Source organism: Rattus rattus, chromosome 5 (assembly GCF_011064425.1).
Source record: "Rattus rattus isolate New Zealand chromosome 5, Rrattus_CSIRO_v1, whole genome shotgun sequence".
In the NCBI taxonomy this organism is placed as follows: Eukaryota; Metazoa; Chordata; class Mammalia; order Rodentia; family Muridae; genus Rattus; species Rattus rattus.
In genome coordinates, this window is record NC_046158.1 from 46,182,651 (window position 1) to 46,203,051 (window position 20,401).

Below are 20,401 nucleotides of genomic sequence, written 5' to 3' on the forward strand. Positions count from 1 at the left end.
CCACTTCCAAAGTTCCCATAGCCTATCGCAGTCTCAACAATGTTAAAAGTCCAAAGTTCAAAGTCTCTTCTGAGATCCATCCAATCATTTAACTGTAATCCTCCAATCAAGACTCTAAACTTGGCATCTCTAAGTCTAGTGTCAAAACAGTTTTCAGATCTCCAGGTCCTTTTTCATCTGCAACAAACTTCTTATCCTGGGCTGGTTCCACTCCTTGTTAGCAGCACTCCTCAGGAGATATCCTATGACTCTAGCATCTCAAAAATCTTGGGGTCTCCAAGGCAGTTTCAATGTTATAGCTTCATGTTTTAATGTCTGGGATCCACACATGATCCTTCAAAGGGCTGGTATCACTTCTCCAGCTCTGTCCTTTGTGTCACTCTAAGCTCAGGTTGATCCCCTCCACTGCCACTGCTGTTCTTGGTGATCCTCCCATGGTACTGGCATCTCCAATATGCTGGGGTCTTCTGCTGCATTTAGGTTTCACCAATAGCCTCTCATTGTCTTTCTTCATGGTGTCAAGCTTCAACTCCTTTGCATGACCTTTGCAGTTCTGGGCCATCAACTGCAACTGAGGCTGCACCTTTACCAATGGCCTTCCCTGGCCTCTCACAGTGCCAAGCCTCAGCTGCCCTTTATGAACCCTTCATGCCGTCAAAACCAGTACCACCTGGGTGACTCTTACACATTACCAAGTCCACCTACAGCACGAGGTTGTCTCTGGAACACAGCTTCTTTGTGTTCTCAGAAAACACTTCCCAGAAGTTTTCACCTCAGTAAAGCTGATCTCTTCTTAATCACCACTAATTTCTTAGCTCCAGCTGACCAACACCAGTTGTCCCAGTAGTCTCCTTCTCCTCTTCAATATAAAGCCAGAGACACATGGCCAAAGCTGCAGGGTTTTCCTGCTTGATGGGGCTGGAACATGGCCCTCCCTTATTCTATTACCAGCTTTCTGTTTTCCAACTCCTTCTCTGCCAAAGCTTGGCTCTGGAACTTGCTCTCTAGATTGACGTTGAATGGAGAGATCTACATGGCTCTGTCTCCTGTAATTCAGGGATTAAAGACATGTACCACCACGCCTGGATTTAAACTTTTCTTCACCTAGAACCTGCTTTGTCCCAGGATGGCCTTGAACTCAGAGATCTGTTTGGCTTTGTCTTCTGGGATTAAAGGTATGCACTACCATGGCTAGATCTAAACTTAGCTGGGTCAGATCTTGCTCCAAAGTCCCTTAATCTCTTACCTCCTAGAGCGTAGGATCCAGTTCCGTTTCACTTCCTGGTGCCCCTTTAATACTCAAACCATATTTTTTATAGTTTATTTTCTTTCTCAGTTTGCTATGCTTGTTTAAAATGCTCTCCCATGAGACTTAACCAGAGAACAAAGTCTATGTGGGCATCTCTGAGACTTCCTTTGTCAGTGCAACTAATCTGACTCTCTTCACCTTAGCCTCAGGCAGATTCTTCAGACAAGGGCAAAAAGTAGCCATATTCTTCACCAAAATACTACAAAAACCAGTCTATAGGCCACATACTGAAATTCTCCACTCAAACCTCTTGGGCCAGGTCGGTATAATTCAAACCACTCTCAGTAACAAAGTCTTCCAATATTCTTACTAGGATGGCCCATTAAGCCCCATTTAAAGCATTCCACTGTTTTCAAAATCCAAAGTTCCAAAATCCACATTCTTCCAAAGAATAACATGGTCAGGCCTATCAGAGCAATACCCTGGTAACAACTTCCCCCTTAGTTAGGGATTTACTATTGTGAACAGACACCATGACCAAAGCAACTCCTATAAGGATAATATTTAGTTGAGCCTGGCTTACAGATTCAGAGGCTCAGTCCATTATCATCAAGGCAGGAGCATGGCAGTGTCCAGGCAGGCATGGTGCAGGCATTGTTGAGAGTTCCACATCTTCATCTGAAGGCTGCTAGCAGAACACTGACTAGGACTAGGGTGTAAAAGCCCACACTTACAGGGACATACCTACTCCAAAAAGGCCACACCTCCAAATCATGTCAGTCCCTGGGCCAAGCATATACAAACCATCACATTCCTCTATGCTTTATAAAGATGTATTTACCCTCTCTTGGGAGATTCCCTCTTCCTCCATGCTCTCCTTCTAGCTACCCACCTAACCTCTGTGGGTATGTTGAATGAAACACACACATTGAAATGTTAAAAGAAGCTAATATCTACATGTAAGAGAAAACATGCAATCTTTGTTTTCTGGAGTCTGGGCTACTTAATTCAGGATGATTGCTTCTAGCTCCATATATTTATTTGTACATTTTTTTTTTTTTGGTTCTTTTTTTCGGAGCTGGGGACCGAACCCAGGGCCTTGTGCTTCTTAGGCAAGCACTCTACCACTGAGCTAAATCCCCGACCCCTATTTGTACATTTTTAATTTCAATTTTTTAACAGCTGAGTGAAATCCTACTGTGTCAACGTGTCACGTTCTCATATCCATTTATCCATTGATGGATATATAGGCTACTTCCATTTTCTAAGACAATACTGGCACAGATACTATGTGAGTCACCAACTACCTCTTAAAAAAATGTACTTAAGGCCAGCTCCATAAGACGAGACTCGTGTCTGACACATCAGTGAGGCCAACAATCCGGAGCTAAATAGGTCAAACTTAGTACTATTATTTTTGTAAATTAACAAAAAATAATAAGGCCCGGAAGGCCATATGGCTATACTTGTTACTCAACCTTCATCAGAAAAGCTTCTTCTTGCTGCAGATGGCAATTAACACAGAAACTCCCAACTATTCAAGATACATAGGATAAAAGACCTTGGAAAAAACTCAGACTTAAATAGGACATCTAGATCACACTTCCTCCTCTCAAAGCTCAGGGCTCTCTGTAAAAGAAGGGGACAGAAAGCTTGTAAAAGCCATAGTTGTTGGGTGACTTCAAGGAAACACTGTTTTCCAGACACAACAGGGCAGATGCATGTATAAATTCACAGACATTGGGATGGAATGCAGAAAAACTAAAAATTCAAGCTAGACAAAATCCTAGCACTCAGAATGAGGGGGACAGTCATGAGGTTCCACACTATCAAAGAAGTTTTTAGAATTTGATTGCTGCTGGGAAGGAAAGTTAGTTGTCTTCAGAGAAGTGACATTTGGCATATTAACCGCACTCTAGGGCGGGCCCTACATCCAGGAGTAGTTGACCAATACACACTGGGCTCTATGGGGTTTGTGTTTTACTTAAAATACCATTATATTTATTCATTATTATTGTATGTGTTTTGCTTGTGTATGCATGTAGTACACACTGTGTTGGTTTATGTCCACAGAGGGCAGAAGAGGGGATCAGACAATCTGTAACTAGAGTTAGAGTTGTAAACCAGCAGGTAGTGGTGGAAATAGAACATCGGTCTTCTGCAAGAGCAGCCAGTGCTCTTAACTTCCGAGCTACCTCTCCAGTTCCACACTTTATTTCTAAGGACTCGAGTATGTGTTAGGTTGGTAGAAAGACGGGGAAGCAACAGGAAGATCCTGCTATTTTAAGGTCATAGTTCTTGATGCACTTGGACTTGAGTTTTACGCAGGGCAATACGTATAGATCTATTTTCATTCTTCTATATGTAGACATCCTGTTAGTCCAGAACCATTTGTTAAAGATACTTTCATTTTTCCATTTTATGGTTTTGGCTTCTATATCAAAAAACCAAGTGTCCATAGGTGTGTGGGTTTATTTTGGGGTCTTTGAATAAATTCGACTCCATTGATCAAAGTGTCTGTTTCTGTACCAATACCATGCATTTTTATCACTATGGCTCAACTTGAGGTCAGAGATGGTGATCCCTCCAGAAGTTCTTTTATTGTTCAGGATTGTTTTGGCTACCCTGTACTTTCTGTTTTTCCGTATGAAATTGCTCTATAAAAAATGTGTTGGAATTTTGATGGGGACTGCATTGAATCTGTAGCTTGCTTTTGATAAGATGGCCACTTTCACTATATTAATACTACCTATCCACAAGCATGGGAGATCTTTCCATCTCACAGATGTGCAGCTTGGTCTTTATGTGGGTCCTGAAAACTAGAGTGGGGACTGTCCCAAAAGCTGTTGCCTGTATGTGGGATGTGTTCTAGCTTGGCTGCCTTGTCTGGCCTCAATGGGAGAGGAAGTGCCTCACAGAGACTTGAAGTGCCAGGATGGGGTTGGGGGAGGATAGCCAAGAGGAGAAGGGGAGAAAGGATGGGGGAAGGATTGTGGGAGGGGATGGCTGGGAAGGAGACAGTGAGTAGGATGTAAAGTGAATACTTTTTTTTTTTTTTAAAAAAGGTCATAGTGAGGAATGTCACACAATCCTTGTGAAATTACAGGTCCCTGCTGACCTACCCATTTGAGACTTCTCTTCATCCTCTCCCACCTGGTGTGTGGTGGTGGTGGGGGCATCTGGAGGGAAAAGGCAGCAAACAGAATCACAGGAGGAGTTAGAAGAGGGGAATAAACTCTCTCAAACAGGGGTTGGGGATTTAGCTCAGTGGTAGAGTGCCTGCCTAGCAAGCGCAAGGCCCTGGGTTCGGTCCCCAGCTCTGGAAAAAAAGAAAAAAAAATCTCTCAAACAATAAATAAAAACTATTGAAAAAGAAACAAAACAAAGGACACGAAACATGGGCAGGGACATATGCGGTGGAAAGTGTTCTGTGTTCTACACATTCCTCCTCAGGTTTGGCACCTTAGCTCAGCATCAGTCCAGTGCTCACTTCTTCTTTTTAAGTTGTTGGGAGAAGCAGAGTTTCTTGAATTGTTATTGTTGGTCTGCATACTGTAGAGGTGAATCCTGTCTATCTGTTGCTGAAATCACATACAAGGGCACCTGCCACATACAGTACGAGTGAAAACCCCATAGGTGGGCAACTTGTTAAAAAACAAATAAACAAACCAACACCAACGGCAATACTGTATAAATATGGTGACTTTGCCAAGTACAGAAAGAAAGTTTTGTCTTTGCAAGAAAACTACAGAGACAAAATTTTGTAATATTTCCTATCATTCACAGTTCCTTCGTTGGCTCAGTAGTTAAGAGTGCTTATTGCTCTTGCAGAAGACTGGAGTTCAGTTCCCCGCTCCTAAGGCAGGGAGCATAAAACACTTGTAACTATAGCTCACTTGTACACATACCCACATACACAAAATAAAAAAAATATTGACAATTAACAAAGTTAAAAATGAAAGCTTATTTTCAGTACTATATATGTATATGTATATACATACATATATGCATATACACATCTATATCTATATCTATGCGTGTGTGTGGGATGTGTTTGATCTAAGTGTGTTTCTATATGCTACTATAAAATAGCTCCTATGCTCTAGTCCTAGATAACACAGGCTCATTAAGATTCACAGATACATCCCTTTGCTCCATACTAAAGGCTATCTGTAATCTGGTGTATCAGCGGTGTTTTATTTATTGCTTTTATCAGATTTATCTCACCTTTCCCCCACTGCTCATGCTTTTTAAAAATCCTGCTCACTCTTCATGACGTAGCTCCATTTCTACCCCTTGGTTGGCGTTCCTATCCCTTCTTCAAAACAGACTGTCTCTTCTTCTTCTGAGCCCTTGTTATCTGCAACACTCGGGCATCGTCCTCTGAGGTCTAGTGCATCCTGAGGAGTGGCGCTGGCTTTCCATGTGTGCACACCCCGCTACCCAGATCCATGTGTGCACACCCCACTACCCAGATCCATGTGTGCACGCCCTGCTACCCAGATCCATGTGTGCACGCCCTGCTACCCAGATCCATGTGTGCACGCCCCGCTACCCAGATCCATGTGTGCACACCCCACTACCCAGATCCATGTGTGCACACCCTGCTACCCAGATCCATGTGTGCACACCCCGCTACCCAGATAGATCTGTGTGTTCTCTCTGTAGAATAAGTACTACAGTCTCGTGTCATGCAAACTCATAGCAGAAGCTCATGGGAACTCTGGCTGTTCTCCTGCTCCCAAGACATAGAGATTCCTTACATGTGAACTCTAATGTATGTGGAAGAACTAAGTTGTGCGGATGCACCCAAAGATGAAAAAAAGAATAAAACTGACTTAGCTTTGTTGATAATTTCTGGTTGCCTGGAGAACCAGGTGTGTCCTCATATTCTGCTTCAGATTCAGATTGCACAGCTGGTTCCCAGCTGTAGTGCGGGCAATGTATTCTCCCATCCCTCAACAGAAGTTACTTTTCTACTTTTTCTTTTTTCTTGTTGCTCCTGCTTACCAACCACTCATTTTTCTCATGGAGCCACATACGTGTTTGCTTCCCTGCAACAAGTGGAAATCCTTATTGTACAGGTGTAAATTGCCATCCTTGCAAGTTGCCGTGTCTCCTGTGATAAGCCGTCCTTTGAGTCTAAAAGAGCTTGACATTGACTCTCAGAGCAATGTCTTGGATATTAGGACTCCTGGATCAAAGTAACCGTGCTATAGCCAGACAGGGAAAATTTCCACAAAGTTAAACTGCTTCTTGGAATTTGAAGATGAGAAGGCAGACAGCACCCATGTACCACGTGGGGCTGAAGCTAAACATGGAACACCGGACTTAACTACTCAATGGTCTCCACCTAGGATGTTTCCCTTTGGGGAGGAAGATTGTTAGTGTAACGTCAGCTAATTAAGTCAATTTATGTACTAGGTATAGAAGAACAGAGATGAAATGGGTTTAAGTACTGGAATTGTGTGACAAAAATTCAACTTTTTAACTATGTACTAGGTACTTTCTTTAAAAATTAAAACTATAATGCATATATATATATATATTACAATCTCCTGCACCTATGATCACACACACACACACACACACACACACACACACACACACACACACACTATTTTTTGTTTGATCTATTGTTTAGTTTAATTTTATGTTTCTGTTTTTAGGATAGGGTTTCTCTGTGTAGACCTGGCTGACCTGGAACTCATTGATCTATAGACCAGGCTGGCTTCAAACTCAGAGATCTGCCTGCCTCCCATGTGCTGGGATTCAAGGCTTCACCTAGGTGATATGTGTGTGTGTGTGTGTGTGTGTGTGTGTGTGTGTGTGTGTGTGTGTTTTGAAGCTTACATTTTAGAGGCAAAGTACCAATAATGCTATATGCTGTGTCGATGGCTTTGGGGAGTAATGGCTGTACCTTAACTTGGATGGCAAAGGGAAGGCTTTATCCAGAGTAAAATGAAGGACAGAGAAGAAAAATATTTTAGGAAAGACGTTCCATGGACAGAGGACAGCACACACACGAAGACTGAGTGGGTATGGTTAAAAAGCCAGGAGCCACGAGAGTCACACAGAGGGAGGAGAACACAGGAGATCAGAGAATAAGTAGCCAAATGTCTTAAGACATTAAAAAGGCTTTGACTTCTGCTTGGGGGAGAACAGAGATGAAGCAGGTTTAAGTACTGGAATTATTTGACCAAAATTTCAACTTGATCACTGTGGCCAAGAGAGGACAGTAACAGAACACAGACAGAACAGAGGGTTGAGTGGTTACGGGGTTACTCAGATGTGAAATGTTATGACTGTTCAGATCAGCTGGTAGCCAAGCAGGTGGTGGAAGTGTAAGGTTATGGTTTTAAAATGACTTTGGAAGAATTTGTGATGTGAGAAAGGAGGTATGCAAGCAAGAGGAAGGGGGCAAGTGACTGTTTCCTTTTGGCCTGAGCCATGACCACAGGAAGAAAAGGTTTGGAGGAGAGATTAGTCATTTGACCATCCAAAGAGAACTGCTAGGGACTGAATGTGTTCTCCCAAAATTTAATGCACTGGCATTTGGAGGCTAAGCCCCTTGGGATGTAATTAGCTTCTGAGGATGAAACCTTGGGCTGTAATTAGCTTATGAGGGTGAAGGCTAGCTTAGTGCCCTAGTAAGAGGATACAAGGGTGAATTCTCTCTGTCCCTGCAACAAGCAATTTCTCTGAGATGACAATCACCTGTCAGGAGGAGTCCAGGAAGGGTGTCTGCCACCCACTAGGTTCCCTAGAACCTTGACTTTGGAGTTTGCCTCTGGAAGTATGAGAAATACATTGTCATTGATTGAGCTGTAGTCAAGCAGTCTGAATTAAGGCAGGGACTGCTGACCTTTGCAGTCACAGCTGACCTTGAGTGATGGGTGGGGAAGGCATGAATGCAAGCTCAATAAAGATTAGGAGGCGAGAATCTAGAGGCCTTGAGAGCTTGGTTTAAAGGGAGGGAGAGAAGGAATAAATACCAGCCCCACCCCATTATCTAAACCAAGTCAAATTGTGGTTCCCACAGTATTTTCAGAGGTTACTGGAGCAGTTTCCCATAATGCTGCTGTTACTAGCTGCTGAAACCATCACACACTATTATCAAGCAATTCATTAATCAATCACAAATGCCTATTTTCTTGTGCTACTTCATAAATCAAAATTAGGGGCCTTGTTCCTTGGAGAGCCAGCTCAAAGAGAAGCAGTAGTGTGAAACGTGGCAGGAAGGTAAAGGAGGGGGTGAGGCTCGGGTCGGAGGCAGAAGTCTCTTGCCAAATCATCCAGCCCCAGTTCCTGATTTTCTTTTAGCACCAGAGAGGATGATCCTTCCCCTCCCACTCCTTCCTCCTTTGCCTTTGCGCCCCCTACTTCTTCTTCTGAGGTTCTTTTTCAGAGCAGGGCTCTCTCTCTGGAAGCTCGGCCCCTGCCAGGCTCCTTTTCGCCTCCCTGCACTCCGGAAGAGGACAAGAGAGCAGAAACTCCAAAGAGGCAGGAACTGGCGTCCTGACTAGGTGCGACCCAACTTGGGGCTGGGACAGAGGTGCAAGACGCGCTCCAGGTGCGGGTCCAGAGCCTGAGCGCGGCCCGCAGCTCCCAGGGCGTAGGCGAGCCGGCCGCGTGTGCCTCCGTGCTTGACAGGAACACTAGCCAATCAGGGCGTGCGGCCAGGCTGCCACGTGACAGCCGAGGCGGCCCTTTTCCCAGCGCGGCCAGAGGGAGGAGTGGAGCGGATCGCCGAGCCTGAGAGTGCAGCGGCGGCGGAGGAGGCGGCGGCAGGCGGAGCGGCAGCGGCTCAGGCTCCCGGCCAACCCAGCGCGCATCCCCAGTGCCCGGCGCTGCAGAGAGCTCGGAGGAACGCGGGAGCAGCGACACAGGAGTGGACAAAGCAAGATGGCAGGGATCTTAGCCTGGTTCTGGAATGAGCGGTTTTGGCTTCCGCACAATGTCACCTGGGCAGACCTGAAGAACACGGAGGAAGCCACCTTCCCGCAGGCGGAGGACCTCTACCTCGCCTTCCCCTTGGCCTTCTGCATCTTCATGGTGCGGCTCATCTTCGAGAGGTAAGAAGGGCCGGAGTGCCTGCTCTCCTGCACACACGCACACGCGTGCACACTCGCTTGCTCCGTGGCGCACGCCCCCGCGCTGGGGCTCACACCTCCCAACCTTTGTGTTCACTGTGGGGTCCCCGATTCCTCGGCGGGGCTGGCTTCTGGGGAGCTCGAGAGGGTCCAACTCGACCGCGGATTTCCTCCGGGGCGCCACGAAGGGGCGGCGAAGCGCTTGGTCGCCGCCTGCGCTCCTCCTTTCCTGGCTTCCTCGTCCCAGAGAGGGCCGGCGAACAAAGGTGAGCGGAGGGTGGCCATGGGGAACCGCTGCGCCGGGGGCTCGGCCGTCTCCCTCAGACCCGCACTAGGCGCTTCCAGGCTGGGCTTCTCCGAGGCTCGCCGCCACCCACCTGACAGCCTGGAACGATGGGGACGCGCGGCCCGGAGGGAGGAGGAGCGCACACACTTCCAGCCCTTCCACTCCCGCACGCACGCGGGCTGCGCTGCAGAAGAATTTGCCCGGACCTTTGGCTTCAGCTTGCTCCCTGGCTTCCATCCGTGACACCGAGTTTTAGGCCCTCGGTCCTGTGAAATGGGTGACGACAGCACTCCGGATCATTACTGGTTTCTTTAAAAGAGGGCAGAACAGGACCGGTGCCCATCGAAATAGTCATTTGAATCGATAGTAGAACCCCGTGACTAATCATAAGCTTCTTGCTAGTACCGGAAGACACTTGAAACGTTAAAAGAATTGTCACATAATTCTTGGTATGAGTCCTCGATTTGGTTAGATCTCGCCATTGAATCCGCACACAAACTTGTGTTACTCTCATTGAGTCAGCCTTAAGTCATGGAACTAGATTTTGCCTGCTGTGCATTCAACACTCACTCATGAAACAAAATCGGCGCCATACACTTCTTTCTTTAAACTGAAAAAAAAAAAATCGTCTTCCTCTTCCCTCCCTCCCACCCCCATTCATCAGCGAAAGCTGATTTCTTAGATCACAAATATCCATTTCTACTCCAACCTCCCTTCCCTGCCTCCAGCTCACCTTGGCTGTTTCTCAGGTTGCTACTGTTACCTTGTTTACTCTTGGTTTGGCTAAAACCACTATTGAGGAGGTCAGAAGGTATCTTCTGTGTCTTTTGTTGCCTGAAATAGCAACAAAGCTTCCTGGGAACAGAGAAAGTATGTTTTGCTCTAAGGAAGGTGTATTTTTCAATGGGCAGTGTTGTTGATTGTGAGCTGAGTCAGCTGTTGCCATGCTGGAATCGACTCGCACAAAGGGACAGCCTCTTTTTAAAAAGGATCGGAATCCGGTGCAGATATGTCATTGATCCAGCGCCGAGTCTCACTGTGACAAAACTGGTGTGCTTGAAGGCTGCAAGTCTTTACCTACAGAAAATGGGAACTCAGGTCCAACGTTGCTATTTCTGCAAAGACAAGCTGACTTTCAGGAATAATAGGCTGTTGCCTGTGCAGGGACAGTATGGGAGAGGGATGACGCCAGGTGAAATCTGTCTGGATTCACTTTTGGGTACTTACTTCAAAGAAAATCTTTAGTTGTAGATCTTGGAGAACAAAAAACCAAGGCAGCTAATGAACCATATGTGAGAGCTACATTTCCTCAACATTCTCTCTTATTCTGATTCTGGGCTCTTCAGTAGGGTTAGAAAATATTAAAGATGAAGATAGCTTGGTTTGTGTTTGGCTTTCTTTGTCTTACACACACACACACACACACGCACGCACACACACACACGCACGCACACCACTGATGTAATATCAGACTGAAGGTTCAGTTTTCTTTTTCCAGAAATATTTTTCTTCCTAGCATAATCTCATGACTTGACTTAAGAATTAATACAAAAGGATCAGCCAGCAGCCTTCAACTACCAGTAGTGACGTGTGTGTGTGTGTGTGTGTGTGTGTGTGTGTGTGTGTGTGTGTGTAAGACATTTAATGGACTGTCTGGGAAGTGAATAATGACTCTTTGTCACCCTTGTGTGATGGGATGCTGCCGACTTTGTGGAGGGTAACTACTTTGTTTCTTCCCTCTATGGTTGTGACAGATGTAACTTTAACAATTCAGACCCAGGTCTTTGAAAGTCAGAGAGTAATTACATCTCCGGCTAGAGGTTCTAGATTTTTGGGTTTTTATCAAACCCAAAGTACACACTCCGCTATTCAACCTGTGGTGTGAATATTGCCAATGTCCGTGTTGTTGAGCCAGACTGTATTGTTGTCAAAAATACAGCTCGTGCCAGGTACCCATTTGACAGGATGCACATGGAGTTTTCTTTCTTTATAGTGTTGCCTATTATTATATGAAAGAATCCCATCATAAAATGAATGCTTTTTTAATAGAGACACTTCCTCTAAGGGTCTGTTCTTTGATTGTCATTTACTTCCAACTTGAGAACATGCTAGGAGATCCTTGATCATCCAAGATCTTTATCTCCCATTAAGACAAGTCAGTAATGTTTTTGCAGAATTACACACTTGCATGTGTCTTTCTCTCCACACAGGAAAACACTAATGAATTGACTGAGTTGGGTCTTATCAATTGACTAGCTTTTTTTTTTTTTTTTTAATTTTTTTCTGCCACTGTTGGGGCGTGAGAGGCAGTAATGGCCAGGGCATGTCATTTTACAACAGCATATGGAGAACAATATGGTATCCCAGCATGGCTGATTAAAAATAGAGCAGTCTAAGGTCACTGACTTGCGTCTGTGAAGCACCCAGACCTCCCCGGCTGTTAGTGGCAGCCTTGTACTAACTACTCAGCTCTGGAGAGAAGTGGAGGGAGCCAGCGTACACGCTACCAGATTAGCAGAGAAAGACTGTTGAGAAACAAAAGCGTCTCTTCACGCCTTTAATCCCAGCACTGGGGAAGCAGAGCCAGGTGAGTCTCTTAGGTTTCAGGCCAACCTGGTCTACAGAGCAAGTTCCAGGGTAGCCAGAGCTACACAGAGAAACCCTGTCTCAAAACAAAACAAGTCAAAAGAATGAAAATTGTAGTGCCTCCCATTATATTATGTTGGTGACTTGATGACAGAAAAAAAAATACTTGATATAGAATTGTCATCTCTTCTGTGTCTTAATTTAACACTTGTTCCTAATCTCCAGACTGTCCCTGGGAATCGTAACAAAGGTTTCTTCCAACTTCACTTTAAAAAAAAAAAAAAGTGTCATACTTGAGATATTAAAGTTTGGTTGAATCCCTGATTGGAAATAGAACTTCTTGGAATTATTATTATGAAAAGCAACTTGACTGTGTTTTCTTCTTGGTGGATTTAAGAGAGATGCAGACAGTTCTGACCACAAGCAGAACAGCTAAGTTCTAGTGAGCATGCATTTCAAGCTTGGCCCAGATCTGTTTATTCTTCAAAACCAATGGCCATACAAAGATATCCTTTGTAGTCGTTACTTACAGCCTAGAAAATTTCTTATTTTCATTCTCTCCACATGAACTGATGAAAGGTATGTTTGTGGGGTAAAGTGCACTGCACTGTGCAATAACAATTCCCTCACATGGACAAACATACCTGTCACCTGAGAAATTTATTTCTTCTCATGTGAGTACTTTTCTCTTGGGAGTTCTTAAGCAGTGTGCATAATATTATTTGACACAGTTGCCTTCCTAAGTAATAGATCTTTTTTTTCTTTTTTTTTTTTTTCTTTTTTTTTTTTTTTGGGGCTGGGGACCGAACCCAGGGCCTTGTGCTTGCTAGGCAAGCGCTCTACCACTGCGCTAAATCCCCAACCCCAGTAATAGATCTTAAAAAGATATTCTTTCTAACTAAAACTTGGCTCATCTTGACCTCTGTCTCTATTCTCTTGTACTCTGGAGCCTCTAGTAACTTCCTTTTTACTCTCTGCTGTGTGTATGTATTCATACATGTGTGTGAAGATTTATATATACTTATCTGTGTATATGTGCATACCTGTGTATATGTATATATGTTTGTGTACATATGTGTTTATACATATGTATGTATATATGCATGTATACACACATATATATGTATAAATGTCTTTACACGAACATATGGTATTTGTTCTCTAAAGATCTGGCTTATTTTACCTCATATATAGCAAATGAAAGACATTCTTAAGGTCAGTGAGTGCTCCATTTTGTGTCTATAACTTATTTCTCCAGCCATGTGTTGGCGGATGCTTAGCTGAATGAATTTGGGTGTTGCCAACCATGATGCTGTAGTGATACAACCCTCTTTTCACTGCTTTCAAGTCTTCTGGATATGAAAAGATGGGGGTGGGAGGTAGCTGTGGGGTAGGGCCTGTACTTTCCCTTTCCTTCCAAATCTCTGACTCTTGTGGATCTCTTGTATTTGAAGATTGCTAATTATTATCTCCTGGGACTCTGAGAGAGGTTTGCCATCATGTTTTGGGAATCAGAAATAAGCCTTCTCAGAATAAAGAGGACTTTTATTTATTTGTGTGGGACTATTCTAGTCAATCATTTTAAAGGTAGTTTCCTATTGTGTTTAGAACAAAAGACTCATTTGGGGTGTTATCACTTGGGCTCCAAAACGTTACAATATTCCTGAGTAACCAAAAGGAAACTTCTACAGAGAAAACGATTGTTTGATCTCTTTCAGAACTCTTTTTGTTGGGATCCAGAGTTGAGCTGACATCTGACTGAGAGCCGTAGCTCACTCCTGACAGGGTGGCTCTCAGTGCCACACCTCGTGAGGAACGTCATTATTCTTCAGGAGTTGACCCCAGCCCAGAGAGCAGTGCTCAGATCCAAAGGGGCAGTGTCTTCCCAAACCATTAGGGCACAGGTGTCTTAGTTTTGTGGAAGGAGCTGTCTAGGTGAATCAAATAAGGGCAACCGAGCGCAATGGCTAGGCAAGAGGAAATAATGGAGTGAGTGGTGTGCTTGAGGGAGTTAGAGAAGGACTACCGCGGAAGTGTACCAGAGCCGATTTAAGTCCAGCACTGACAGGTGTCACTGTAAAAGAAGTGCAGGAATCCCCAGACACAGTTCACAAGAGAGGGATAACCTTCCCACGAGCGTCTTCTCTGTGTGAACTCAGGGCTAGATATTAAACTCTATAAATGCATCTTACTTAGCTTATTAGATAAATGGTGTTATGGAGATTAAAACTGTATACACCTGCTGTGTCACAGACAAATGTAGGAGCTAAGAGCTGGGTTCTCACATAAAGAGATACTTGATTATGGTTTTTAACCTAGGTTGGGTAAATTTATTACCATGGATTTGTGTGTGTGTGTGTGTGTGTGTGTGTGTGTGTGTGTGTGTGTGTGTAAACAAATAAAATGGTCAGTGTTATTTGAAGAAGTTTAGTAAGACTTTTTCATTCAGGAAAATAAAAGATTTGCATTATAATGGTGTAATAACTCAGCTATTTGTAGCAGGTTGCCTTGGGGGTAAAAGGTCTGATTCAGTTCTTAGTGTGCAGTGCTGTAGAGGAAGCCTGTGAGAAAACCTGACGCTACCACAAATGACTTACAGACGTTACATGTTATGAAACCAGTACCCAGGCTCCACTGAGGGCTTTTCTGTGAGCCTCTCTGTTCCCCACAGGGAGGGAGGGCTGCATAGTTCCTCTCTGGAGTTCCTAGCTTATAGGGTATTTCAGAAGTAATTGTGCTGGGGACTTGCAGCCAAAGGGAAATGGGGTTTCAGATGAATTTCTTCCATGGCTTTGCCAGGCATTGCCATGTCTTCCTTAGGGTACCTCACTAAGCCTTGCTGACAAATGCTGGAGCCCAAGCGCTCACTGCACGCGGAAAGCTTTAAGTTTATTAAGTTTATGCTTCTCTGCCAGGGTGGGGAGATACCCAGGGGGGTCCTCACCTTCTCAGAGGAGAGGGGGGAGCGGGAGGGGGAGGGGAGAAGGGTTGGGGAAGCGGGTGACCAGGCAGGGGCAGTGAGTGTGGTGTAAAGTGAGTAAGTAAAAACAGTTCAATGCAATAAAATAAAAAGTTTCCCTGTGACGAGACAAAACCAGATTTCTAAAGCAAAATTTTATATTTTTCCCTTTTTTCATCTTCTTTTGACTACTTCTCAGGGTATTGGGGTGACCAGTTTGGTTTGATCATATGATTGGATTATCCTTTACCCCTTTCTCCTTGTTTAAACATGCTGGCCTCTTAAAGCATATCTATCCTTTCATACTAGTGGTACCTTGATGAATATTATCCTTAAGATTTTATCCCCACCCCCTCATTCTACACCGGGGATGGATCATTTTGTTGGGTTTAGAGGCTATTTTCTATTTCTCATAGAATAATCTTTCAGTTCCATTGATTTTTTTTTTTTTTACCAGCATGTGTTCTAGAAGTAGCATTTCTAAGTCCTAAGGAATAACTGCTCCAGTGTTCTCGATGGATACAGGTTGCCAGATAGTTGTCTAGAAGGACAGTAATCCTAGGCAGTCCTTGGGAGAGTGCAGATGTCCTGGGAGACTTGAAGATAGTTTTCTGTGGAAATACGAATTGCGCGTGTGGATTCCTTGGAATTGACAGATTTCAAAATCAATCATTGGCTGACATTTTGCTTTCTTTGAAGTCATGTTTATTTTTGGCAGAGAAGGGGTGATCCTCATCCTTCTCTTCTTCCTCATTCTCCTCTTCCTCTTCTCCTTCTCTTCTTCCTCCTGCTCGTCCTTCTGTAATTCCTCCACTTCCTCCTCCTCTGTCTTGCCTTGGTCTGTTTATCTGTCTGGTCATGTTTTTACACTCTTGCATTTCTTTCTGCTTCCTGCCTCTCCCTACAAGCATTTTCCCATCAGGAAGGTTTCTGAGTTCACAGTGGAGGGATGGCATTGGAGGAAGTAGTGAATAGTTGAGTCTGGTGGAGAGTGAGATGGAGCCGCAGGGCTGGGATGAGGGCAAAAGCAGGAAGAGCGAAGAGCTTTTTCAGGAAGGGACCCTTGGAGATAGCGTCTAAATTCATTGCTATAATTCTGAACTTTTGATTTAAAAAGGACTTACGTGCCAGTGAGATGGCTCAGTTGTGAAGAGCATGTACTACTCTGGCAGAGGACCTGAGTTTGGCTACCAGCACTCGTGTGTGTGTGTGTGTGTGTGTGTGTGTGTGTGTGTGTGTGTGTGTGTGTGTCTTATAGCCTTTGCCTTCTGCTCTAGGGACTCCATATCCTCTGGCTTCCACAGGCACCTGCACTCATTTCTATGAACATAATTAAAACTGCTAAAAGTAAGTCTTTAAAAAAAAAAGATAATTAACTAACCCATAGAAAAATACATACCCCCAAACCCACTGAACGCTACCATGTTGTGAATTCGATCTCAGCATTTGAAACAGAGAAGTGAGCCGGAAACATTCAGGCAGCAGCAGTCAAAAGGAATTGGTACACTTAAAAAGTGATTACCGTCAGACCTTCTGTGTTAAGTGCATTTTACTACAGCAAAAGAGAAGAAAATAGAAATTTCAATGACTTAAAAAATGTCGCTCCCTAGACATAACTGTCTTCAGTGCTCTGGGTCTGGCACCTTTGAAGGTGAAACAGCAGGCCTCGTGGTGTCAGTTCCCTCAGGCATTAAACTGACTAATTATCTTCAGGTTGATGGTTGGTCCTCTTCTGTCATGGGTGCGTGGGAGGGGAGGAAAGAGGTGTTGGGATCCAGAGTTTGTGGACGACTCTTGCATCGTCTTGTTATCTTATTCATTTCTTTTGTTTTGTTTTATTTTATTTGGAAACAAGTTCTCATTATGTAGCCCTGGCTGTCCTAGAACTCACTGGGTAGCCCTGACTGGCCTTGAACTTACAGAGATCCGCTGGCCTCTGCCTCCCAAAGGCGAACACCACCAAGGCTGGCAAGTCAGTTTGTTAATCAGCATGGCGGAAGGCGTACAAGGCTCTTGCATGGTTTCCCAAGGGGGCTGTTCAGGGTTCTGGAAGAACTCACTCAGTGCGTGGTTCTCCAGCGTCTCAGGATTACAGTAAATATGTCCCAGTCAGTACAGGATCCATTTGAAACAAGCAAGAACAATAGAGCAACCTTCTCCTGAGTCATGTGGCCTGGGCCACCCATGGTTCTGAGGGAATTTGGGAGAGGTGAGATGAGGTTTGATTCTCTTGCTTCTTTCCGTTTGCTGTCACAAGCAGTGCGTAAGCAAGTGATTAGAACATTTGAATACTTGAATATAATTTTCTGAAAGCTTTGCAGTATATTGGCTTGGATGTGTCAACAGATGCTTGCAGAGTATTTGTTTGGAAGGTTGGTGACAGTGTCAGTCCTTGTATAAAACTCTACTTTCTTTGCATCATTTATGAGAATATTTGGGGCATTTTTGAAAAGGAACATACACACACACACACACACACACACACACACACACACACACACACACACACACACACACACACACACCCATACACCCATGTCTTTCGGAATGGACCCCAGTGTCTTTCAAAATGGACTTCTTTCAGAGCCCTAGTGTGTCCTGGTTGGGCCTTTGCATTGATTATCTCAGAACTGAATTGTGGGGAGTGGGGGAAATAGCTGAGTGGTTTTTAATTACGAGAAAGAGAGAGACATTCCTTTACTAGGTAATCTCTTTGCACAGTGACCTAGGACTAACATTTGCTGGGACTTGCCATTGTCTGCATAAATGTCACATCTTATCTGGGAGGTGTTCAGGTTACAGGCTACTCCTTCTTCCCTGGAGCTGGCGGAAAGCATGGCTTCTTTATTTTCTGTCCCTCCCTCCTCCTTCCCTCCCTCCCTCCCTTCCTTCCTTCCTTCCCTCTCTCCTCTTTCTCTTCATTAGTAAAGATGCTTTAGAGGTGCTGGGGGAACCAGGAAGTCTCAAGAGAGGGAAGAGGGATCATTAAAATAGGGAGAGGACATGGAAAGCCATCTAGAATCTTGTATGGGAGTGTTTGGCCAGTACCAGAGAGCGTTGCCAACTGGTCTGAGTGGCTTTGCAGGTCTCCTCTTAATAGAACACCATTTCAAAGCAGAATGAAGTGACTTGGCCATTTAAGCAGAGCAGCAATTTGGGTACAGTAGCTTGAGTGTCTGAAAATGGAGAAAGTGGCAATCAGTCACTGTGGTGTTGTAGAGAGTAAGGGTGTCGTGTGTCAGTGGGCGTGTCTTCAGGAGCATCAGAAGGCCTGACGAGAAGGATGGTGCATTGAAATAGTTGTGTGTGGGGTGGGGATTTAGCTCAGTGGTAGAGCGCTTGCCTAGCAAGCACAAGGCTCTGGGTTCGGTCCCCAGCTCCGAAAAAAAGAAAAAAAAAAAAAAAAAGAGAAATAGTTGTGTGTGGTTCCTGGGAGTAATTAGACGTGTACAGCTATAACTAGAGTTAATTGGTGCCCAGCTAGATAGCAGAAAGATTAGACAACTTGGCTTAAAGTCTGGATAGTCTTCTACCAGCTAAGGAACGGTGGGCTGAATTCTCTAGAACCCATTGTCCTCAACTGGAAAAGGGGGGAAGGGGGGGTAGAAGGGCCTGCTTCGTAGTTCTGAAAGGGGACCCAATTTAAGAACACACATCGTGTCATTCTGATTCTGTAGGGTAGTGTTTAGCACCTACTGGGAATTAGTGTTCAGTAATGGAATTTAGCTTGTTGGTGTGTGTAGGGGGCATGGAGAGGGTACTATGGTTCAGGCTATGAGGCCCATTTATGTACTTGACCCTGGGACGAGAGGGCTTAATTGTTCGGTTGAGCATATTTAGCGTTGGGACTTAAAGCACTGTCTTCTGCAGTGTGCCCGGTTGTTTAGGGAGGAGGACGCAGATACACCCCCTCAACTATCTCTAATGAGTATCGTGTCCCAGGGACTGCATGTTCCGTTACACAAAAGTCATCTGTTTAGAAGTGGTGACGGCCACTGACGGAGCTACAGCAAATCTGGATCCCTGCATCTCTGCATCCTTGCATCTGTGATCCTGCACCTTTGACAGGAAGCTCCTGGAGAAGTCTTTCATTGGCTCTTCTAAGGAAACCCCATTCCTGTCTGTGGAAGGAACTACCTTGCAAGGAATCTCAGCTCACCTCTTCTCCTGGTCTCATCCCGAAGACTCTGTTTTGTCTCAAGAGAAATGGGTGTGTTTGCTTCTACCAATGGTCATAGCAGACATAAAGATTGGCATTCATTCCCATTGACTAAGATCAGAACCTTATTCTGGCTCTGCTACTGACTAGCCACAGGCCTGGGAGCAAGTTAACCCCTCCAAGCACAGTTTCTCTGCAAAATGTACAGAGTTAGTATGAGGTCAGGGTAAGAATGGTTGGAGGAGTGTGTCTGCTCTTCCTGCAGGATTATTCTGGCCATACACAAGTATCTCCTCAAGTCACTTTCTGGGTATGTTGGAACTCTCCCGTGCAGGGACCACATTTAGCTGGCCCCACTGTGCATGGTGAGCACGCACAGACCCACTTCCTGTACAGACCCACTGTCATTGGAATTGTATGTTCCCTGTTCTCTTTCCTCTTCCTTTTTAGGTTTGTCTTCTGGGAAGATTCTGATTGTTCTAGTGGTATCTGTCAGAACATCCCTAGCGGCTTCATGAGGAATGGGGTCTTGGCTACTTCATACTCATGTAATACAGTTTGATGGGTTTGGGCACTAATAACCAGATAGCTCAGAGCTCCTTTTCTCCTACTAACATCCCAACATGGGAAAGCAGCAAGACTGACACTGGCTGATTCCTTTCGGGATTTGTGGTCCTGTGGATTACTTCCTTTTGATGCTGAAGAAGAAAAGAAGTAGGGCTGGAGAAAATGGCTCGGCAGTTATAGACTTAGACTGCGTACTGCTCTTACAGAGGAACAAAGCTCTGTTTCGGCGAATAACCAAGTCAGGTGGCTCATAGCTGCCAGGAACTATAGCAACATCCAGGGCATCTGATGCCCCCTCTGACCTCTGCTGGCACTACCCGCGTATGCACAAACTCATAGTCACACAATATACACACAATTAAAAGGTTAAAATAAAATAGAAGGTTCAGTCTATTACCATTGAGATCAGATTTATAAGAAACACAAGCATTCAACATGGGCTGGAAAAAAATACATCCGCGTCTTTTCCATTAGAGAAACAGATGAGTACCCCCACATTTGC

General features: G+C 44.6%; 1 protein-coding gene across 2 annotated transcripts in view; it reads left to right on the top strand.

Moving 5' to 3' along the window:
• The first annotated feature begins 8,958 nt into the window (after positions 1-8,958).
• Cers6 (ceramide synthase 6) overlaps positions 8,959-20,401 on the top strand; it is a 231,728-nt gene continuing 220,285 nt past the window's right edge. The window contains exon 1 of one of the 2 annotated variants that reach the window (XM_032903424.1): positions 8,959-9,324. In XM_032903424.1, the coding sequence (XP_032759315.1) occupies positions 9,155-9,324 (170 nt within the window). In that variant the 5' untranslated portion in view covers positions 8,959-9,154. The remainder of the gene's footprint in view (positions 9,325-20,401) is intronic. The other variant, XM_032903425.1, reaches the window with a different exon arrangement.